Source organism: Molossus molossus, unplaced genomic scaffold (genome assembly GCF_014108415.1).
Source record: "Molossus molossus isolate mMolMol1 unplaced genomic scaffold, mMolMol1.p scaffold_m16_p_3, whole genome shotgun sequence".
NCBI classification, from domain to species: Eukaryota; Metazoa; Chordata; class Mammalia; order Chiroptera; family Molossidae; genus Molossus; species Molossus molossus.
The window spans coordinates 118,929,720-118,953,106 of NW_023425366.1; the positions used below are offsets into that span (position 1 = coordinate 118,929,720).

Below are 23,387 nucleotides of genomic sequence, written 5' to 3' on the forward strand. Positions count from 1 at the left end.
TAGATCCTTTTAGGGAAGTTGTGGCCTGAGAGGATGGCATTTTGGGCAAGAATACACAAGGAAAATGTTTCCGACCTTGGGGGTATGCTCTGTGTGGCCCCAAAGGGAGGGCAGAAGAGTGGGACCCAGGGAGGCAACCAGTGGCCTTAGGGAAGGAAGTGCTTCTCTCCTGCCCCTCCAGGGATTGGATGGGGTTGGGCTGGGGCAGGCCAGGTGGAGATTGGTAGGCCACCCAGAAAACAAGATCTTTAAGATCAAACTGGTAACCACCTGCCTGAGGTAAGGAACCATGTTGGGGTGAGGGGTTTGGACACTCCTATTGGGTGGTAGAAGGAAGCTTTGATCTCTAATCTTGATGGTTTTGAGATTGAAATTCAATAGCTGGAGTCAATCTTCCTTCTGTGCCCCTGTGAAAAACACCTGTAAACTTCTGGCACTTCATCCCCTTTTTGTCCTTTTGCTGTTTGATAAAATGTACCTATAGTGGCTGAGGCCAGGGACTAGCACTTCCTTAGGCTTTCTATTATCTTTCATTTGTACTCAAAACAACCAGGACCAGGTGGCTTACTTATTCACTATGGTAAGCCAGTGACTATGACATAACTAGAGAAAAAGAAGTAAGTGCTAAAGCATTAATGCTCATTTTGCCCATGAGAAAATGAGGCCCCGGGAATAGACATGGCATCCCAACTCCCAGGATTTATACTCCTGGTGTTCTGTGTGGCCAAGGCACATGGCATGGGGGTTAGCATTCATTGGGAATGAGGGATCTGGGCCAGCTGGTCTTAGTATTACTCTGTTCTGTCCCTCAGTGCAACTCCTTTCAACTTCAGCCTCGCCATGGCCTCTGCTGGTTTGCAAATCCTGGGGATTGTCCTGACACTGCTTGGCTGGGTGAATGCTCTGGTGTCCTGCGCCCTGCCCCTGTGGAAGGTGACCGCCTTCATCGGCAACAGCATTGTGGTGGCCCAGGTGGTATGGGAGGGGCTGTGGATGTCCTGCGTGGTGCAGAGCACAGGCCAGATGCAGTGCAAGGTGTATGACTCAATGCTGGCGCTGCCCCAGGACCTGCAGGCTGCCCGAGCCCTCTGCATCATCACCCTCCTCATCGCCCTGGTGGGTCTGCTGACCTACCTAGGTGGGGCCAAGTGTACCACCTGTGTGGAGGACAAGGACTCCAAGGCCCGTCTGGTGCTCACCTCTGGGATCATCTTTGTCATCTCAGGGATCCTGACCCTGATCCCCATCTGCTGGACGGCCCATGGCATCATCCAGGACTTCTACAACCCCCTGGTGGCAGAGGCCCAAAAGCGGGAGCTGGGGGCCTCCCTCTACCTGGGCTGGGCGGCTTCTGGCCTTTTGTTGCTGGGTGGGGGGCTCCTGTGCTACACCTGCCCCTCTGGGAGGTCCCGGGGCTCCAGCCATTACCTGGCCCGATACTCAGCATCTGCCCCACGTGCCAACTCTCAGGGGCCCTCTGAATACCCCACCAAGAATTATGTCTGATGTGGGTAGGAGAGTGTGGGGGCTCCCTTGACCCTGGAGCCCACTGTCTGAGCTGGAGTCATCAGGATGCATAACAACTTCTGGGTTGCTTTTATCTTGGTTTTCCTTTTTATTGGGTGAGGGGGTATTTTTTTAATACATTTGATAAACACTGAACCAAGAAGAAACTCAGTCTCCTACCTGGACTCTGCTGCTGGCATTTCTCACCTTTGGATGATGAAACCAAGGAGGCAACGCTTCAGAGTTTCTGGATCCTTCTCCACCTTCGACATCCCCATCTCAGAGGCCAGCCTGGAGCTGTGGCCCCTGGGTGAAGGCTGCTTGCTGGCCAGGTGCTTTGTGATAACCCGATGCTTTGATGGTCTGTCCCCAAGAGCTCCTGCTGCTGTTGGGGCAGGGACAAGCCCCGCCTTGCTCGCCAGGCCTCTGGAACCCCAGGGGCTCTTGAGCCTCAAGTAGCCTTAAGAAGAGCAGGTAATAAGTTACCAGAAACCTTACCTCCAAAGATTCTGACCTCTGGCTCTTCCATCCTTGTCCCAGAGTTGCTTCCCAGCCATACCGTAGATCCCTGGCCCTTTCACCTCTAGGCCCTGCACAACTCTATCATGCCACACCCCCAATCACCAGTTTTTACTAAATAAAGTGTGTTTCTTTTGTTACTTGCCATTGGTGTTGCTGAGAGGCTGCCGAGTTCCAGCCTAGTGTGAGGTGGACCCGAGCCACTAGCCTCCTTTGTTGCTCACCTACCTAGCACTGCCTGAGTGAGGGCACCCACAGGGCAGAACCTGGAGCAGACCTTAACCAGGCAGCCCTGGGGATGTCACCTGGTCTTCCCTGCCAATTACAAATCAAGGCAGCCAGAGATACAAATGCTCTTTATTCCAGAAATTCAAGGGGGTAGGGGTGGGGGGCAGGGGATAGGCTCGGCCCTTCAGGCTTGGAGGAGACTGGCTTCTCCCAGAGGGCCTGGCCTGGGTCTCTGAATGTTAGTGGTGGCTAGGCTGGAGGGGACTAGCTCCAGGGCAAGCAGAGTATAATCCTCTCCTTGTTTGAGGCAAGAACAACTGCCCTTTGGGTGAGGCCCAAGTTCCAGGGGCAGAGGAGCCTCCAGAAGGGAGGAGGGCGGACCTAGGTCCTGAAAGCAAAAGAAAGCAACTGGTTGGGGAAGGTGGGGACCCCATTGAGGAGGGTCTGGGCTCATCCAGGCCATCTGAGACGAGCCCAGCAGCCAGGCCTGGCTGGAGCTCCTGGAGAGTAGGTTTTGCCTGGGGAAGGGGTTAAAGGGCATCCAGTACAAAGTCAAGGCTCAGCAGCGGGCTTCTGGAGACCCTCCACCTCACACATAGTCCCTTTTGTCCATCCCAGAGGTGCCCGAGCGGGAGGGGATGGAGTAGCCCAGCCTGGGTCCTCGAGGCCGGTCCATCTGGGGTGGGGGGCATGTGCAGCAGAGGAGGCCCCCACCCAGCATGAGCAGTGCAGCTGCTGCCCAGCCCAGGTAAAGGGAAGCCCCCAGCTCCCGCTTGAGGGCTTCAGCCACCAGGGGGTTGTAGAAGTCCTGGATGATGCCGTGGGCCGTCCAGCAGATGGGAATAAGAACCAGGATGCCTGAGAGGAGGAGGATGACCCCCGCAGTAAGCACAATTCGGGCTTTTGCACCTTCATCCTCCACGCAGGTGGTGCACTGGGCACCAGTAATGGCCACCAGCAGGCCCAGCAAGGCAAGCAGGAGGGCGACGACACAGAGGGCTCGGGCAGCCTGCAGGTCCTGGGGCAGCGCCAGCATCGAGTCGTACACCTTGCACTGCAACTGGCCTGTGCTCTGCACCACGCAGGACATCCACAGCCCCTCCCACATCACCTGGGCCACCACAATGCTGTTGCCGATGAAGGCGGTCACCTTCCACAGGGGTAGAGCACACGACACCAGGGTCCCCAGCCAGCCCAGTACAGCCAGGGTCATGCCTAGGAGTTCTAGTCCAGTTGAAGCCATCTGCCCCCTCAGTTGGGTCTTCTCAACCCTTGGTGGCCTGGTTAGCTGGAGTGGGTCAGACGCTGCCAAACGGGTCTTGGTGCCGTCCAGGAATGGACAGCCAGTGTCCTCAGGCCAGGACAGTCCTCACATTTGTGAGCCTCTTGCAAGGCACCTTCTCGCTCTGTGCTCCTCACAAGTGTGTCTCCGGCCCCGACAAACAAAATCTCACAGTCCTGCGCAGTTGAGTGGATGGTGTCCCCTTGAGGCTCCTGTCGCCCATCAGTCACCTAGTGGCTGTCTCTCCTGCCACCCTGCAGTCGTGTTGCCGCTGCCTGTCTGACCAGCTACACAGAACCTACCCTCCAACCCACCTTCAGGCTGCGGAGAGCCTCCGCTGGCTGGCGCAGGTTCACGCTGAGCAGTGCACCCTTGCCTGGTGCCACCTGGGGACTGCTGGCTCCTGGCTGCAGCCTTGGGGGTTTTAAGGCCAAGGCTGGGGAGGAGCAGCCAGGCCAAGACTGGAGAGGCCAGTGCTATGGGGAGGAGGCGGGGCTTGGAGGGAAGAGGTGGGGGCTCAGAGTGGAGGGGGTGGGGGAGAGAGCATAAGGTGACCAGAAAGGAACAGGAAAGAAAAGAAGAATATCCATGCCTGTGGGAACCCAGGGACAAAGGAATAGTGAGCCCTGGCTGGGTAGCTCACTTGGTTAGAATGTCCTCCACATACACCAAGTTTCTGGGTTTGACCCCCAGTTAGGGTACATAGAATCAACCAATGAATGAATAAATAGTGGAACAACAAATCGATGTTTCTCTCCCTTCCTCTCAAAAAAAGAATAGATTGAGGATCAGCTCTGGAGAGGAAATGGGGCTCAAAATGTAACAGTTGACTCAGAACAGAGAAGTGGAGGAGTTAAGGGCCTCAGTCTGCCCTTCTGAGCCTCCTCCACCCCCAGCCCCCCGCCCCCACCGTCCTTGCTCTCCCCAGCCAGTTCATTTTATGACGATACAGACGTACCCCAGCCTTCCCACTATTGTTCACCCCCACCCACCCTGTACCTGCCACTAGGACTCTCCGGAATTTGATCTGTCTCCTGTCTCAGCCCAGTGGCCCTGGCGGCTCCCCAGGGAGGGGCCTCACCCACACGGTTCCTAGGCGACAGGTGCCTGGCGCCTAGCTCAGGTGGCATCGTCCTGGCAACGGCCTAGAAAACCACCCCCCTCACTAGCACCTCATCTCAGGTATGCCTTCTCCGCCCCCTCCACTGAAACTGGGGACCAGACTGCAGGTCTCGAGAGGCCAGGGGAAAAAGAGCCTGTTGTGGACGTGGGGGAGAATTCAGGGCTGGGGTGAAAGGAGAGGAGCAGAGACAGGAGCCCTGGGTGGGGTTGAAGCTCAGGACCCCACTCTTGCCCATGGGGAGTGAGTGACTACTCTGGATGAGACACCACAGAGGAAGGCAACAGGGGTTAGGCCCGGGTAACTCAGGTTTCCCTGAACCCTGCCTCACAGTCCTCAGGAAAGACCCTCTCAAGATCTCAGAGCCCTGGGACTCCCCTTGTGGGGTGCAGCCTGGGAGTCCACAGGCCATCCCAGAATCTAGGACAGATCATGGAAGGTCAAGGTCCTTAACCTCCTCGGGTCAAAGACCCCTTTGAGAAACCTCCTAAGACCCACAAACATGAGCCCCTCATTTGGGGGGAGAGGTCACGAACTCCCTCAAATCCCTCCCTGGATGCTAAGAACTGCAAATGATTGTGTGAAAAGAGAGGGGTTGATGAAAAGTTCACTTTCCAGGATGGTTGGGCAGCCCTGTCTTGTGAGAGCCCCTCACTTCCATGCCTCCTGAGGAAGACCAGAGGCCAGACTGCCCGGGGGGGGGGGGGGTGCTCTTCAACAGGTGTCCAGGAGGGCTGGGAGGACTCTGCACATACCTGGTCACTGCACCACTCTCCACCCTGGGGAGGGGATGGTGCTAGGTGCTTCCTCACCTGCTCAATGGGGCTTTATTTATAAATAATTCTTTTTTTTTTAAATCCTCACCCAAAAATATTTTTACATTTATCTTCAGATACAGTGGGAGGCAGAAAGGGAGAAAGAGAGAGAGAGAGAAACATTGATGAGATAGAGACACATCGACTGGTTGCCACCTGCACAAGCCCAACTGGGGCCAGAGCCAAACCACAACTGAGGTACGTGTTCTTGGCTGGAATTGAACCCAGGACTCTTTGGTTTGCGGGCCGATGCTCTAATCACCGAGCCAAACCGGCCAGAGCTATAAATAATTCTTTTTTTTTTTAATCCTCACCCAAGGACATTTTTCCTTTTTTCTTTTTGTACTGATAGAGTGGGAGGGAGAGAGAGGAAGAGAGAGAGAGAGAGAAACATCGACGTGAAAGGGACACATCGAGTGGCTGCCACCCGCACGACCAACCAGGGCCGGGGACAAACTGCAACCGAGGTACGTGCCCTTAGCGGGAACCAAACCCGGGTCTCTCCGGACCGCAGGCCAACGCTCTAACCGCTGAGCCAAACTGGCCAGGGCCTTTAAAAATTTTTTAAAAATTGATTCTAGAGAGAGGAGGGAGAGAAAGAGAGGGAAAGAAACACTGAGCTGCTGTTCCACCCATTCACGCATTCATTGGCTGACTCCCATATGTGGCCTGAGAATCGAACCCGAAACCCTGACACGTCAGGACAATGCTCCAACCACTGAGACACCCAACCAGAACTATAAATGATTCTAACTTCAGGTTGGTGCATTGCTGGGGGGTGGGGGAGATTTTAGGATATTTTAAGAGAGGTTTATACTCTCATCAGATAGGCAAAGGGTTGGTTGACCCAAAAGAGTTTAAGAACCTCTAAAGTGAGGAGACTGAAGCCAGATCTAGTCAGTGAGTCTGCCAGCAGGCTCCTGTGGCTGGGGCTACCTCTATGCCTGGTCCTGACTGGTGCCTCCACAAAGGACACGAGGCAGTGCTGTCCAGAAAGAGAGGCTGACCCTGGTCACCTAACGACTGGGAGGGGAGTGCTGAGGACAGCAGGCTGTGATGGGCACGCCATCTTGGGGCAGGTTTGTCCATCTCCTCCAGCCACTGAGGCCTCGCACTGTGGGGAGAGGAGGTGGCTGAGAAGCAAGCCTTCAGTGGGCCCCCTCTACGGCTGGTGTCTGCAGGGCTGCCAGGAATCCAGCCCCACAGGTTTGGGCAGGTATTCAGCGGACTTAGCAAGCCAGGGTCTCTGGAAGGGCCCACTGCCCTGCCCACAAGGCCTCCCATCATGGGCAGCCCCGGCCCAGGGCCTTTTGTGGCCCCTAGGCCCAGAGCAAGTCTGTCTCCTGCCTTGGCCATAAGGTGACCAACTCATCTCTATTTGCCTGGGACATTCTGATTTTAAGACAGGCCGGTAAGCCAGGACAAGTGGAATAGGGAAACTGAGACAGATAGCTAAACAAACTGGCAGAGCAGATACAGGCCACCTCCCTAGAAATAACATCTAGATCTCAGTTGTAGTTCAGCTCCAGGCCCAGAAATGTAGCAAAACCAGGTGGGAAACACCAGGACCAGCTGCAGTGACTAATGATCCCCCACCCAACACGCACACTGACCGATCAGTGGAAACCATGACCCTGAAGGAGCACACCTAGAAAACTGATGAATATTCTGCTAAAACCCTCCCCTGAGACCTCCCCGAAGATTCCCCACCTGAAAGAAAGATGTGCTCACTTCGGCAGCACATGTACTAAAATTGGAACGATACAGAGAAGATTAACATGGCCCCTAAAAAATAAAAATAAAATTAATAAAAAAGAAAGTCTCAAGACAAAGGACCCAGTGCGTGCTCTCCCTCTGGAGAGTAGCCTCCCCCATTCTCTTTCCCTTCTTTTTCCCCTCTCTTCTTCCCCCACAGACATGCATCTCCTACGCTCTAAGGGACACCACTAGGCTTGCAACCAGGGCAGCAATGGGCAGTGGTAGTTCATCTCGGGAACCCCCCAACCAGTCCCCAAGACCCCCTTTTCTCTGACTTCTTAGGCCTAGGTTCATTTCCCCAGCCCTTTCTTGTTTCGCTGTCCCCAGCTTTAATACATGTCCTCTAAAATTCACCTGGATTCATGTTGTGAAATTTTTACTGCACGAAGTCAAGAACACACTGCTGGCGGCCCTAGGCAGTTTTTTTGTTAATCCTCACGGGAGGATATTGTTTCCATTGATATTTTCGGAGAGAGTGGAAGGGAGGGAGTGGGGGGCGAGAGAAAGGAGAGAAAAACATTGACCTGAGAGAGCCCTGAGGTGGGGGGCAGGGGATCAAACCTGCAACCCAGGTATGTATCCTTGACTAGGTATCGAACCCATGACCCTTCGAAGGAAGGGCTGAAACTCTAACCACTGAGCACACCTGCCAAGGCCCTTCTCCTGCTAACAGTTTGCGTACTGAGTCCTGTGTCCTGGGGAAAAGGGGACAGTTGGTCAGCATGCAGTCAAGCCTTCCTTCCAGGGCCTGCCAGTTCCACAGGCTGCTCTGTGGCTCTAAACCCCCAACATTGTCACAGGGCCTGGTGCAGTCTGCACTCACCAGGTAATCATAGCACCCCAAGAAGGCACTAAGAGAACCCTAACTTTTTTAGATCTCAGTTCTTGAGCTATCTGTCTCAGTTCTCTACACTCAAGCAGAGGGAGACCCTGCTCGGCTAGGGACTGGCCAGCCACATGGGAGGTGGGTGCTCAGAGGATGAAGACACTGCCCCCTCCCCCCCACCTTCCCACCTCTAGAGACCAATCCCTGCTGGCGGTACCTCCAGGGTGGCCAGACAGCTTCAGCTTCCTCCCTGCTGTCACCCACTCTTCCCCACTTTGATAAGGCACATGCTAGTGGGGAAATTTGTTGGAGAACTAGGAGAAGCCGGAAGGGGGTGGGAGCCGCAGAGGACAGCCGCCTAGGGCACCTGGGCAAGAATGCACTTCCCGCCCTCAGCTCTCCTTGGAAAGAGGCCAGGAGTCTCCAAGCCCTCTCTTAGGTCCCCTGGTCCACCTGGATTTAGTTGGATCTGGAAACCGAAGGGTTAAAGTCAGAGCCTCAAGCGGAGACTGATGGGGCTGGAATGCCATTGACACTATTGAGGAGGAGAGGGAGAGGGAGAGTCCCACCTCCGCTAGCATTTCAAAGGCACTTGAACACTTCCTCTTGAATCCTACCCCCACCTGCCTCTGCCCTGGAAAGAGGTAGGATTGGAGAACATTCCCCTACCGAGGGAGGAAACCCTGGCAGGGGGTGGCCTTGCACTCCACCAGCCCCTGCAGGAAGTGACAGAACTGGACCTGGTCTTTGTTCTCTTTGGGAGGGCTCAGGGGCCAGTGGGCAGAAGAACCACAGCCCCATCACCTATCTCACTTTTTAAAATGTATTTTTCCTCACCTGAGGATATGCTTTTTATTAATTTTAGAGAGGAAGGGGGAGAAAGAGAGACATCAATGTGAGAGAAAAACATCATTGGTCGCCTCCCATATGCACCCCGCATATGCACCCCGACCTACCAGGGATCAAACCCACCACCTTTCGGTGCACAGGACAACTCTCCGACCAACTGAGCCACACTGGCACACCAGCCAGGGCATCTATCTCACTCATAGAGGAAGCGTGACCACACTGGCATACCAGCCAGGGCATCTATCTCACTCATAGAGGAAGCGTGAGCCAATGATAAAGGAGAACTAGTGGTCACCATAGCTATATGGGTGCTAGGAATGATCTGGGGGTGGGCTTGGGGGCTGCACCACCCCAAGAGCATCACCTACTGCTTTGGGGGAGGTGCCTGAGGCCCCTGTGTTATAGGTAGAAAAGCCGGCCCAGGTTCCTGAACCAAAAGCTGTGGATCAAACCTTGAGGTCCCATAAGAATTCTCGCTGGTTTTACAACCTTCATTTTACAGACATGCAAACAAGCTAAGGAAATGTGGCCTACGCGTATGTGAGTGAAACAGGACAAGCCTGATGCAACCCCAGACCCTGACTTCAAAGCCAGCTCCTTGGGTGAGCTGGGCCTCCCAGTGCCTTTCTCCAAACGCAGCACAGCAGGGCAGCCCAGTGACTGAGCCTCACACTGAGCCTCACATGTGTCACCCCACCTGCATCGTGCCCCACTTCCCCTCCTTCCCCCCACTCCTAGAGGCTGCCTGTGCTGGGAAGTCTGCAGAGTGCCACATCTGGATCTGATTCCACAAAAAAACACCCTCCACCCTGGCTCACTTTCGCCATGTCTGTGTCCCTGATGCAGAGAGCACCGGTGTTTGCTCACCACCTGCAGCAGGCAGCTTACTGGACTCTGGGTCAGACCTGGTGTCAACTCCACCCCAGCGCCTCACTGGGCAAGTCACAGCAGCCCTAATCTCAGGTGCCTCCTGGCTATAAAATGAGGGAAAATCTGCCCTGCTGCCCAGGCTGCCAGCCCCTCATACACCTTGCCCTCCTATAGGTATTGACAAGTGTATTTTGTCAAGAACGTAATGGTGGTTTCACCTGAGCAGACTCCATTGATTAGGTAGCAGTTTACTTTATTATCAGTTGTAATTATCAGCTTTCAACTAGCAGCAGTTATCCAGATGGAGTTTTGAGGGTGGGGTTGCCCCTCCTCAAAGTTATCTTCTTTTTTTTAATCCTCACCCAAGCATATTTTTTCCATTGATTTGTAGATAGAGTAGAAAGGAGAGGGGAGGAGGAGAGAGACGAGAGAGAAACATCCATGTGAGATAAACACAAGAGAGACACATCGATTGGTTGCCTTCTGAATGTACCCCAAACAGGGCTGGGGATTGAACCTGTACTCTTGACTGGGAATTGAACCCATGACCTTCAGTATGTGGGCCAGTGCTCTAACCACTGAACCACACTAGCCAGGGCCAAAGCTATCTTATTAAAGGATACACATTGTCTTGTTCCTGTTCACTGCCTGATCCTTACCTGAGAGGAAAGGAAGGCTACAGGACCTAAAGAGAGTGGAGGAAGCAGCAGGCCAGCAGGAGTGAGAACTCACTCGGTCATAATTCAACAAAGGGGAAAGACCATCACTCTGTTTTCTTCCTGTACCAGTGAGAGCTTTATCAAGGTAGGCTCTTGCTTTGGGACTCCAATGGCACCGAAGGCTCTAGTTCATCAAGGGGACAGTAAAACATAGTAAGGGAAGCCGGGAAGACAGCTCAGGAGGTGAGCCAGCCCCAAAGGGGAGAGGACACTATTGATATGGATTGGATGGTGGCCTCCAATGCTGGGTGGCCCTAAGCTCTGGAACCCTGTGTGACCTTATTTGGAAAATAGGTATTTGCAGATGTAAATAGGTTAAGAAAATCAAGCTGAGATCATTCTGGACTTAGGGTGGGCCCTATATTTCCATGACAGGTGTCATCAGAAACACACACACACACACACACACACACACACAGGGAGATTTGAGCACACAAGGGAGAAGGCCATGTGAAAATGGAGGCAGAGACTGGAGTGATTTGGCCACAAGCCAAGGAACCACCAGAAGCTGGACAAGGCAAGGAAGGATCCTCCCCTAGAGCCTCCTAGGGAGCACAGCCCTGATTTTGTACTTCTGCCTTCCAGGGGTAGGAGAAAATACATTTCTGTTGTTTTAAGCCGCCTAGTTTGTGGTGATTTGCTACAGAAAACTCATACACTGCCTTTCTTGCTGGTAGGTCCCAGGATCTGAGAGGTCCCCCAAGGTCAAGTTGGCTTCCTGATACTGCTCCTGAGTTGCTACAGAAGAGCCCATTGAGATAGAATGTCTGCCTGGTTACCTGAGCCCAAGCTACCCAAGTAACAAAGAGAACTTTATTCTGAGTTGTAGCATGCTGGGGAGAAACTGGCAGGGTGGCCGTGGAGGGCAGGTGAAGGAGGGGAAAGAACAGGGGCTTCCTCTCATGACTCACCGTGGGAGCTTTCCTGTCCCATGAGGATGACTTCACAGCCTTGCTCTAGGGCCCAGTATCGAGGGTTCATCAACACTGCTGTTTTCCTGGTGTGTCCAGGCCCTCGGGATCCCTGGATCTATTTCAGTTGAAAGTATGACTTAAGATTTGGAAGGCAGGATCTGAATTTCCAAGAAGCCATACAAACCTGAGCAGAGGAGAGCCTTAGCAGTGGCATCCAAACCCTGGATTTTATAAGAGAAGATGAGGCGGTGTCCTTGGTGGTCCCCAGATCTGCCTTATGCTTCAACAGTGTTTGGGCAGAACAGACCTAGGATCCCCCTTCTTCCAGCCTCCGACCACCCTCCAACCTTTTTTCATCTTTTTTTAAAATCCTCATCTGAGGATATTTTTCTATTTTATCTTCAGATAGAGTGGGAGTGAGGGAGAGGAAGAGAAAGGGAGAGAGAGAGAAACGTCGACGTGAAAGGGACACATTGAATGGTTGCCGCCCGTAGGACCCAGACCAGGGCTGGGGCACACTGCAATTGAGGTATGTGCCCTTGACCAAAATCAAACCCGCGACTCTGGTCTACAGGCCAATGCTCTAACCGTTGAGCCAAACTGGCCAGGGCCTACCAACCTCTTTTCCAGTCACCACTTTCAAAATCATCTCAGACATCCTCAGCCTCCCAGACCAGCCAACATCGTATTTTTGTTGTTGTTGGAAGGGAGGGAGAGAGTGAAACATTAATGTGAGAGAGTCGTATCCATTGGTTGCCTCCTGCACATCCCCTGACTAGGCTGGGGATCAAACCTGAAACCCAGGTATGTGCGCTTGACTGGGAATCGAACCCAAGACCCTTTGGTTCAAGAGCCAACACTCTAACTGCTGAGCTAAACCAGCCAGGGCACCAACACCGTTTTTTGTTTGTTTGTTTGGTTGGTTGGTTTGGCTTTGGTACGTGCCCCTAGCGGGAACCGAACCCGGGACTCTCTGGTCCGCAGGCCGATGCTCCAACTGCTGAGCCAAACTGGCCAGGGCTCGTGTGTGTTTGTTTGTTTGTTTGTGTGTTTGTTTGTTTTAACTTAAACTAACTCCTTATTGCCAAATAACCAAGAGCTCCCAAATTCATTAGAATTATCCCACCAAGGTAGAGGCTGCCATCAACTGCCTGGTCAACCTGCAACTGCCAGCCTCCGACACCTACCTCTCTCTGGGCTTCTATTTCTACCATGATGGTGTGGCTCTGGAGGGCATGGGCCATTTCTTCCACAAGATGGAAGCTGACCTAGGTTAAGCTGGAGGGCACCGAGTGTCTCTTTTTTTTCTTTACTGATTTTAGAGAGAGGGAGAGATAGAAACATTGATGAGAGAATATCGATTGGCCACCTCCTGGGGATTTGGCCCATAACCTGGGCATGTGCCCTGACAGGATATCGAATTGCTGAGCTCTTGGAGCATGGGTTGATGCTCAACCACTGAGCCACACACCGGCTGGGCCTGAGTGTCTTTTATTTATTTATTTTTTATCCTCACCGGAGGACATGTTTCCATTTTTTGTTCTGATAGAGTGGGAGGTAGAGAGAGAAGAGAGAGAAACATCAATGTGAAAGGGACACATCGAGTGGCTGCCACCCGCACGACCGAACCAGGGCCAGGAACAAACTGCAACCGAGGTACGTGCCCTTAGCAGGAACCGAACCCTGGGCAGATGCTCTAACCGCTGAGCAAAACCAGCAAAGGCCTGAGTGTCTTTTAAAAATACAAAACCAGCCTGGTTGGTGTGGCTCAGTGGATTGAGTGTTGTCCCATGGACTGAGAGGTCTGGGTTCAATTCTCAGTCATAGCACACACCTGGGGTTTTGGACTCGATTTCCAGTGGGGGGTGGGTGCAGGAGGCAGCCGATCAATGTTTCTCTCTCACATCAATGTTTCTCTCTCTCTTCCTCTCTAAAAAAATCAATAACAATTAATAATAATAATAAATGCAAAACCAGCACAGTGGCCGTGCTTTCTTCAAGAATGTGCAGAAGCCTTCCCAAAGTGAGTGGGGTTAAAACTCAGGATGCCATGGAAGCCACCACGGCTTTGGAGAACAATTTGAACCAGGACCTTTTGGATATGTACACTCTGGGTTCTACCTGCACAGACCTTCATCTCTGTGACTTCCTGAAAAACCACTTCCTGGATGAGGAGGTGAAGCTCATCAAGAATAAGGAAGACCACCTGACTAACTCCACGGGCTGGCTGGCCCCCAGGCTGGGCAAGTGTGTCTTCAAAAGGCTCACCCTGCCCTGGCCAGTTTGGCTCAGCAGTTAAGAGCGTGGCCTGTGGTCCAGAGGGGCCCAGGTTCAGTTCCTGCGAGGGGCACGTACCTCGGTTGCAGTTTGTCCCCGGCCCTGGTTGGGTCGTGTGAGAGGCAGCCACTCGATGTGTCCCTTTCACATCGATGTTTCTCTCTCTCTCTTCCTCTCTCTCCCTCTCACTCTATCTGAACAACAACAACAAAAAAGGCTCACCCTCAAGCACCAGGAGGAGCCTTCAGAGCAAAGCCTTTGAGGGACCCCTCTGCATTCCCCTGGTGTCTGGCTTTTACTTGAGCTTCTCTCTCCCTGAAACCACTAGCCATTCTTTTAACCACCCTGGAGCCCTCTCCCATGCATTGGAGCAAATGGAAACAATAAAGCTTTTTCCAGCCAAAAAAAGGGGCCCTGGCCGGTTTGGCTCAGCTGTTAGAGCCTCCCGCAATGAGTCTCAGGTTCGATTCCAGTCAAAGGCAGTACTTCGGTTTCATTCTCCCCAGCCCTGGTCCGGTCCTGCAGGAGGCAACCTGTTGATGTGTCTCTTTCACACGGATGTTTCTCTCTCTCTCCCTCCCACTATATCTAAAGATAAATAGAAAAATATCCTCCGGTGAGGATTTAAAAAGAAAATGAGACAATGTGGGTACCTTAGTTAAAGCATTTTAAACTTTTGTTTCCTTTCCTCAAGCCACATGCTATGGCCCCCAGCCCAACCCTCCCTAATTACCAGCCAGTTTATCAGTACAGGAGATGGGTTACATTCTCAAATAACCAGGCAAGAGGCTTGCTATAGAGAAGAAAATGGAATAAATGAGTTTATTTTCAGACTTGCGGCTTTCTCCCCCAAACCTGGGCTTCTCCCCTGGCACTCCCCTCTTCCTCAGCCGGGGATCTGACCAATCTTCTGAATCTGCTCGTGGGGAAGGTGGTGAGGAGCACAACCCTGTGTTTAGGGAGGGCTGCCTACCCACCGGTCCGAAGGAGAGCGAGGCTGTCAACAGGGCGGCAACAGGAAGAAGTGTGGTGGCGGCAGCGGAGGCGGGGGAAAAGGGGGTAGTGGCCAGGGGTCGCGGGGCGCAGGCGGCGCCAGGAGGCTGAAGGGCGAGGGACGTGCGGGCAGCGGCGGCAGCGGCTGCGGGGGCGGCTCAGCTACGAGCGGCGGGCGGCCGCGCGCGCCCACCGGCCCGGGAGTGGCAGCGATCGCAGTCTCCGGCAGCGGCGGCAGCGGCAGGTGCGCGGGCCGCGGTGCTGGCGCAGGCAGACGCGGCAGGTCCTGCAGGGCGAGAGAGGTGGCGGGCGGGGCTGGAACGCAAGCCTCAGGCGGCAGCTCGGGCAGCGCCAGGTAAGCGCCGGGGCCCCAGGGGGCCAGCGGCTCGGGCCGCAGCGGGAGCGCGGGCAGCGGAGGCAGCTCAGCCAGGGCAAGCGCAGAGGACGGCGGTGGCCCGGGTCTGAGACCGGGAGGCAGGCCGGGTAGCGGCGGGTGCGGCAGGGTTGGCGCAGGCGGCGGGGTCAGCAATAGTGACGAGCGGGCCCGGCCCAGCCGCGAATGGGCGCGGGCAAGCCGCGGGTGCGAGCGGGAGCGGGGGAGCCGCTCCGCCAGCTTGGTCGTCGCGGTTGTCGTCTCTGCTGTCGCCGCAGCGCCAGGACACAGCTCGCGCCGTCCGCCCCGGCCTCTTCCCTCCCGCTGAAAACCACGCAGAGTAATGCGGAGCGCCCGGCCAATCGGAGCCATGCGCCTCTGCGTTCCAGCCAATCAAAAGCAAGTGCGCTGACGGCGTACGCGTCTTTCTCACCAGCGGCCGTGACCTACCCCTGGCAGCCAATCAGAGGCAGCAGCGCTCTTTGTCTCCAGTTCCTGTCAATCACTGTGTCCCGGGTGCCTCCTGCTTCACTACCTAACTCTTCCTGAGACCAGGCGCTGCACACTGGCAGTGGGCGCCCCCACCTGGCCTGAGGGTCCACTGAGTCACCCTTTGGCCACCCCGCCCCGCCCCGTCCCCGTGCAGTTGCCAATGAAGAGAGTTGTGGCTCTCCTTTTTGGGGGTTTGCCCTTAGTAATTCCTCAAGATCTATGCAGATTTCCATTCAGTTGCCTTATAGAAAAGATAAAATGATATTAATTCTGCCCTAGTCGGTGTAGCTCAGTTGGTTAGAGCGTTGTCCCGTGCTCCATAAGGCCGCAGGTTCGATTTCGGGTCAGGGCACATACCCACCTTGCGGATTTGATTCCCCAGTCAGTGAGCTGACTGGAGGCAACTGATGATGTTTCTCTCTCTCACATATATGTCTCTCTCGCTCGCTCTTGCTCTCCTTCTCCTTTCCTCTCTCTCTCTAGAATCGTGAAAAACATCCTCCAGTGAGGATTTAAAAACAATTTTTTAAACAATATTAATTCAAAAGCAAAGCTTGACTGACATGTAGCATTTGTTAACATTGCTAAAAATAGTTGTAAATGACTGATGGGTGAGATTCATAAAGAAAAAAGAATGGGCCCAGCCAGTGTGGCTCAGTGGATTGGAGGTTGTCCCATGGACTGAGAGGTCCTAGTTTGATTCCAGGTCAGGGTACATGCCTGGTTTGCGGGCTGATTCCCAGCAGCGGGCATGCAGGAGGCAACCACTAGATGTTTTTCTCTCACGTTGATGTTTCTATCTCTCTCTCTCTAAAAAAATCAATAAAGACATTTTTTTTTTTTAAGAAAAAAGAATGGTCAGTCTATTTAAAGTCAGAATATAGAAACATTTATAACAATATTAGAACATTTTAGGTGGGTTAGGAAGGTATCACCCGCTGCCCCCACTGAGACGTCTGCTTTGTGGCCCCTGTGCTCAGATGTTGGCTTCTAATCCTGTTCTCCAGTAAAGAGATGATGTGATTTATTCCATGCCTCAGGGAAGAGAAATACATGATGAGACACTTTGAATATTTTTAGAGAATCAGTAATTCTGTGAAAAAGGAAAAATCTATAATGATTCTTATATAGAGCAAAATCAAATGTGAGTGGGCTAAGAAAAATTAGTCTGGAATTCCAATAATGTTTACAGAATCTCCTAAAGGTTACTCCACCCAAAACCTTGTGCATACTGAGGTAATGCGCCCCCCCCCCAATTTTTATTAATTTATTTTTTTTCAGATGTTTCTCCTTTTCCCTTCTAAACACCCTCCTCCCCAACCCTCTCCCCAACCCTTTAGCATTGTTGTCTATATCCATTGCTTATGCATACATGCATATAAGTTCTTTGGTTTATCTCATCCATCTCCCTGACCCTCTCCTCTGAGGTTTGTCAGTCTGAATCGTACTCCTTTCTGTGTCTCTGGGTCTATTTTGTTCATCAGCTTATTTTGTTCATTATATTCCACAAATAAGTGAGATCATGTGGTATTTGTCTTTCTCTGATTGACTTATTTTGCTTAGGATAATACTCTCCAGGTCCCTCCATGAAGTCTCAAAGGGTAAGAGATCTCTCTTTCTTACAGCTGCATAGTGTTCCATTGTATATATGTACCACAGCTTTCTTTATCCACTCATCTAATGATGGATGCTTAGGCTGTTTCCAAATCTTAGCTGCTATGAACACAGGGGTACAAATATTCTTACTGATTGGTATTTTGGGCTTCTTAGGATATATTCCTAGAAGTGGGATCACTGGGTCAAATGGAAGATCAATTTTTATGTTTTGAAGAAACACCATATTGTTTTCCATAGTGGCTGCACCAGCCTGCATTCCCACCAGCAGTGTACTAGAATCCCCTTTTCACCACACCCTCGCCAGCACGTATTGTTTGATGATTTGTTGATGGCAGCCATTCTGACAGGTATGAGGTGATACCTCATAGTTGTTTTAATTTGCGTCTCTCTGATGATTAGTGACGTTGAGCATTTTTTCATGTCTCTTGGCCATTTGTATATCCTTTTTGGAGAGGTGTCTATTTAGGTCCTCTGCCCATTTTAAAATTGGGTTCTTTGTCTTAATTTTGTTGAGGTGTATGAGCACTCTATATATTTTGGAAGTTAACCCCTTATCTGATGTATCGTTGGCAATTATGCTCTCCCATGTAGTGGGTTCCCTTTCCATCTTTTTTTTTTTTTCCCGGTTTTCCCAAGGAGTTTATTTGGGCAGACCAGGGGATGGAGGGCCCTGTGTCTAAAAGGTTTTGGGCCTCTTGCTGGCGATGAAGAACCTGATGGGGCAACGGGAACTTGATCTTGGAGTCATGGAACTGCTTGACTGCTGGTCGGCAGCACTTGCTGGCTGCAATCTCTTCCACCTTCATGATCTGGATTGAGTGGGCGCAGGCACGGTGCCAGCCCCCATGTCTCTGTAGCACTGGGTGACAGCGCTCGCGGTGGTCAGGTCCTGATACTCCCCGTACATGTTGTGGGTGCCACTGCAGGAGCCATAGTGCAGCCAGATGCCAAAGTTCTTCACCCGAAGGGGGGGATTTTTTGAACACCTGCCCACAGTAGACGATTTCCCCTGAAGATTTCTTCTTCAGTTGAGACACAAAGTACCAGAAGCGGGACTTAGCAACGACTTGGTTAGGTGCAAAGATGCATGCGGTAGAGGGGTGGTATGCGACACTTGGGGGTGGGTAGGCATTGCCCCACCACCTTGTACTCTGGAAGCGAAGCTTGCCGGAAGCCTTCATAGTGTTCTCTCTGAGTTGGCCACTACCCACAAAAGGAAGTGTCTGCCCTTGCACAGCCACTCACCATCCCCCTTTTCATTTTGATAGTTGGTTCTTTTGCTGTGCAGAAGCTTTTTAGTTTGATGTAGTCCCGTGTATTCATTTATTCCTTTGTTTCTCTTGCCTTAGGCGTTGTATCAGTGAAAATTCTGCTGTGTATGATGTTTGGAATTTTGTTGCCTACATTTTCTTCTAGGATGTTTATGGATTCACGTGTCACATTTAAGTCTTTTATCCATTTTGAGTTTATTCTTGTGTATGGTGTAAGTTGGTGGTCTAGTTTCATTTTTTGCATGTAGTTGTCCTGAGGTAACATTTTGATCTCCACCTAAGTTATCATAAACCAGGTGACAAAGATGAACTGAGTTCCTCATGGGGTGTCAAGTCCCATTGTTACTGGAGGGATGAGGGAGCCAGATTCCCTTGACACTTGTGGGAGTGGTGTGGCTCTTGCAATATCTTCAGAAGATGAATCTTCTAAGACTCACACGGGTGAATGAATGGTCTTTATTAGCATGGAATTATATTCCTGAGGTTGTAATGTCCCAGTTCCCTTAACCCAGTCCTGGAAAAGGGGCAGCTGTGGGTTCAGTAGAACTAGAAACAGGGCCAGTGTCTGGAGTGGCTGTTCCATGATGAAACCAGGTCCAGATCAGCATCAGTCTAGATTCAGTCCATTAATCCATGGCGTGGAGTCCATGTAGCTGTGAGCCATGTGGGTAAATGCAGGGGAATGCTCCCCCTGCAACAGGAGTTTCAAGAGGAGAGTGGGCATTTTCCTCTGTCTAGTTTCAGGAACTTGCAGTGGCCACGCCTATTCTGACAACTGACTGGCTCCCAGGTGTGACAGACAGGTAGGTAAGGACCTTCTCACATCACTCAGATCTTACTGGGCATGCGTCTAAACTGCCTTTGTCCAGTCCCTTCCCCCATCAATCAGCGGGTAACAGACCTACAGTGTTAAACTATAGCTTTCTGGCAAAAGTTGTATAAATGGCATGCCTATATTACCCAGTCTTCCCTTCACTCCTTTCTTGTTAAATAATAACCAGGTTATTGTAACAGCATCACCATCAACTCTATTCAACTTGAATTCTTCAGTTAAAACTTCACCAGGTTGCAAGAAAAGGTGTGTGCTTGAAACAACTCAGAACACAGAGGCTCATAGAAACTGATCTTGGTACTGGGTCAAAGTTCAGAACAGGGGATCAATCCCCAATTGGGCAGCCTTCATTCCAGACCCAGCCTAGGAGAGTGATTTGTTCTGCATTTCTGGGTGAGTCCATTTGTAATCACAAGATGAGAAAATAAAGTGATTTGAAAACATTCAGTAATCTGAGATAACAAATGTCTGACATTCATTTCCAGGAGCATTTAGGGAGATGTTACTGGTTAGATCTTTCCCCACCCTTTGTTAAGAGATCAAGTAGATTACGTATGTAATTGTTTAAAACACCTAAGGGAATTGAATTAATTAGGCTTGTAAGGCAAGTAAAATATTTGGGAGGGGGGGCTTGGCCGATTTGGCTCAGCGGTTACAGCATTGGCCCGCGGACCAATGAGACCCAGGTCCAATTCCAGTCAAGGGTACATACCTCAGTTGAGCTTCTTCCCCAGCCCTGGTCCGGATTGTGTGGGAGGCAACCAGTCGATGTGTCTCTCTCACATCAATGTTTCTCTCTCTCTCTTTCTCTCTCTCTACCTCCCTCCCTCCCTTCCTCCTACTCTATCTGAAGATAAATGGGAAAATGTTCTCAGGTGGAGATTTTAAAAAATAATAATAAAATCAATAAAAAGAAAAAAAATTAATATATTGGGGGACATCAATCTTTCAAATTTATAATCTAATTGAACATTAATAAAAAATGTGAAAGTGAGTTTTATATCCATATTATAAGATTAATCAGTACAGTAATGTTCAGAAGCAAGAGTAAAGGCTTAAGGAAGAGATTTTAGTTTAACTTTAATAAAGTGATTATAAATTAACACACAGTCCAGCCAGTGTGGCTCAGTGGTTGAGCATTGACCCATGCGCCAAGAGGTAGCCAGTTTGATTCCCCGTCAGGGCACATGACTAGGTTGTGGGCCGAATCCCCAGTGGGAGGCATGCAGGAGGCAGCCAATCGATGTTCTCGCTCATCGATGTTTCTATCTCTCTCTCCCTCTCCCTTCCTCTCTTTCTAAAATCAATAAAGAAAAAAAAATTTTTTTTAAATTAACACACAAATAATGCACAAGTCCCCTAACTTGGACGTGGCTCCCCCACTAGATTGTTGCCAAGTGATGGTTTCTCCCATCAGAGCAAAGCCCCTAGCACACAACCACACTATTTGTTGAGTAAATGAATGAATGAGGTTCAGAGTGGAGACTGTAGGCCCAGGGGATCCTAACCCCAGGAAGCCAATCCTATCCCCCAACCCCCACACCATGGCATACAAAGGCAAATAGGGAAGCACATCGCCTTTATTAATACTTCAGCCCACAGGAGACCCCAGGCCAGAGACCAAGCCCAAGGATCTGGCCATCCTTGCCAAGCAGATTAGGCTCTGGTACAGAGGCACTCAGGATGGGTAGTGGATCAGCTCAGGTGATCAGCATTTCCCAATGGCCTGGGAAGAGGCAGAGCAGAGCCCTGGTGAGGTGCCCCTCCTCACCTCCTGGGGGAAACTGAGCCCTTTCCCTCCTCTGGTCTGAGGTTAGTCACTCAGCAGACACTTATATGTGGTCTGAGAGCCTGCCATCCCTCCCAAGAGCTGGGGGCATCCCCAAGTGCAGCTTGAAGGGGTGATAATGGTGGCATGCGGAGAGTGGGAGACAGGGTCACTGCTTCTCACCTTCATAGCCATTTTCCAGAGGGCCACTGCTGCCGCTCTTCACCTTAGCGCCCCCTGGAGTACAGACAGACAGCCAGGGAACCCAGGTCACAGAACTTTTTAGTGTTCCCCCTAGCTTTACCCCAGGCCTTGGGAGACCTCCACCCACCAAAGCTGGGCCCAGCTTTGGCCTCAGCTGTCCATAGGACCCTGGGGGGAGGGGCAGAAGGTAGGAGCACTGAGTCCCTGATAGCCCTTGTTCTGGTCTGTCACGTCCCCATCTTAGTCCAGGTTCCAGGCTCATGCTCAGGGTCCCCTGCTCTCCCTGTTCCTCCCTCCAGTCTCATCCATTCCTGTCCCCCTCACACTCCTTCCACCAAGAATGTCCCCTCCATCTCTGTAGGGAGGTGGGGGCCGGGTGGGGTGGGGTGGGCCTGGGTCCAGGACCCAGCTCCCTAAAGCCACCCCTCATCCCCTTCACAATGTTCTTCCACACACCCCACTTCCTGGCTATCTCGCGACCCCTGGATATGCGCCTCTGGCTCCATATTCAGACTTTAAGGCAGACCCCCCAAGGTTGGAGGGAGGGCCAAGTAGAGCCCCTCAGAGCCTCAGTCTCATCTGAGGAGATGAGACTGGGGTGGGAACCTCTGCCCACGAAACCTGGACATCCAGAATGCCCCCTCTTCCCAGAGTCTCAGAGGCCCCACCCATTTGGCCTTGTCCCAGCAGCCCTTACCAGGGTTCACTCTTCTCCCTGAATTCTCATTTCTTACCATTTCCTTCAGAGGCTGGAGCTGCAGCTTTGGGGTATACCGGTGCTTCCTCACCATACCCTGCAAGAGATCCATGTGATTCATTGCTGACCAGCCCTTAGATGTATGTCTCTTCCACTCTGTCCCCTGGGTCCAACTCACCATTTTTTAAGCCACTGGCCCCAGGGAACTCTGGAGGAGGAAAGAGATCAGAGGCTTTAGTGGCCCCTGAGCCTGGAGCCCCTCCACCCTCCCCAACTCGACCCTCAGGCATTTGGCTGCGGAAGGGCCTCAGCGAAGACCGCAGCTCCCAGACCACCATTCCTGTAACTAAAACCTGCAAGAGACAGATTGGAGAGGGGCTGGAGTGGGAGGTGGACAGCATTGGGGAAGCCAGGGTGACTAGCTCATGAAGAGACTGACAGACGGACTCAGAGGCCACCTGGAGAGGGCCTATCACATCTCCCTGCACAACTTTCCGAAGCCTTCCCCAGCTTCTCTCTGGGCAGCTTCCCTTTCTCCCTGGCCTGTCTGTCACTCCACCCTCACCCGAGATAAGATCGCACCTGGCTCTGGACATGTTCTAGCCCAGTGCATAGTAAATATGCGCTGGGTAAATAAGGAAAGAGACAGACAGACATGACAAAGATAGCAACAAGGAGGGCTTGCCATGAAGGAGGCACCAGGTCATGCCCAAGATGAGGGCCCTGAGGGCTCACCAACTTTCTGAGGTTTGAGGCCATCACCAAAGCCTAGGGTAGAGGAAACGGGGGTCAGAGATAAGATGGGGGAGGGTCAGAAATAGCCACAAGATGGGGTAATGGGAGGAAGAATTCAGACAAAGGGCCTCCTCATCCAGTTCTGCTCCTGGTCCATAGCCATTCAAAGGGTGGTACCCTATGAGGAGAATGGAGATCCAGATTTTCCCAAGTATGGATCTAAGAAACTCTGAGGAGAAAGAAGGGACTCTCCCTATCCACAGGGAAAAAATCAGAATAATTGAGTTTAGAAAGCAGCAGGAGAGAAGGAGGGTAGACTCAGGAGGGGCTTTCCTGGCCTGAACAGCTGAGATAGCCTGGGAATAAGGGTAATGGGGGAGTGACCCCTGATCTAGCATGGGAACAGAGGCAGACGCACACCTGCTTTCTGAGGTTTCGGTCCCCACTGGATGGCTGGAGTCGGTGCTAGGAAGAAAGCCAGGGACAGGAGTGAGCCCAGGGCCAGGCAGGTTGGGACTGCAGCCTGCCATGGGGGCAAGGGCTTAGGGGAGCTGCCAGATTGGGGGTCACATGGGGTCTCAGGGCCAGAGTTCAAGCTTTTCTTCAGCTGGCTCACAGCAAGCCTCACTCGGTTGAAGAACGGGCATAGGGGCTTCTGAGCAGCCCAGCTAGGCCCTGCCCCTCCTGGAACCAGGTATATCAATGCCGCTTGCCCCCCACTC

The 23,387-nt window shown here is 52.1% G+C and overlaps 3 protein-coding genes and 1 pseudogene across 3 annotated transcripts in view; 2 read left to right on the forward strand and 2 right to left on the reverse strand.

The window, feature by feature from the left end:
* Nucleotides 1–840: 840 nt before the first annotated feature.
* On the forward strand, nt 841–1,506 carry CLDN6 (claudin 6). Its single transcript, XM_036280163.1, has one exon. The coding sequence runs from the start codon at nt 841–843 to the stop codon at nt 1,504–1,506; it is 666 nt and encodes a 221-aa protein (XP_036136056.1).
* Nucleotides 1,507–2,842: 1,336 nt separating this feature from the next.
* CLDN9 (claudin 9) lies at nt 2,843–3,496 on the reverse strand. Its single transcript, XM_036280165.1, has one exon. The coding sequence runs from the start codon at nt 3,494–3,496 to the stop codon at nt 2,843–2,845; it is 654 nt and encodes a 217-aa protein (XP_036136058.1).
* Nucleotides 3,497–7,193: 3,697 nt separating this feature from the next.
* Nucleotides 7,194–7,294, forward strand: LOC118642996 (annotated as a pseudogene).
* A 7,389-nt stretch (nt 7,295–14,683) lies between these two features.
* Nucleotides 14,684–23,387, reverse strand: part of LOC118642148 — a 38,508-nt gene continuing 29,804 nt past the window's right edge. The window contains 9 exon segments of the mRNA XM_036279748.1: nt 14,684–15,137; nt 17,858–17,996; nt 17,999–18,128; nt 18,130–18,244; nt 18,246–18,309; nt 21,213–21,266; nt 21,351–21,401; nt 22,109–22,138; nt 22,666–22,698. Of these exon segments, the coding sequence (XP_036135641.1) occupies nt 14,684–15,137; nt 17,858–17,996; nt 17,999–18,128; nt 18,130–18,244; nt 18,246–18,309; nt 21,213–21,266; nt 21,351–21,401; nt 22,109–22,138; nt 22,666–22,698 (1,070 nt within the window).

What these genes read in the sequence shown, in the direction of transcription:
- CLDN6 (XM_036280163.1), top strand. Translation starts at nt 841, where the DNA reads ATGGCCTCTGCTGGTTTGCAAATCCTGGGGATTGTCCTGACACTGCTT.
- CLDN9 (XM_036280165.1), bottom strand. Translation starts at nt 3,496, where the DNA reads ATGGCTTCAACTGGACTAGAACTCCTAGGCATGACCCTGGCTGTACTG.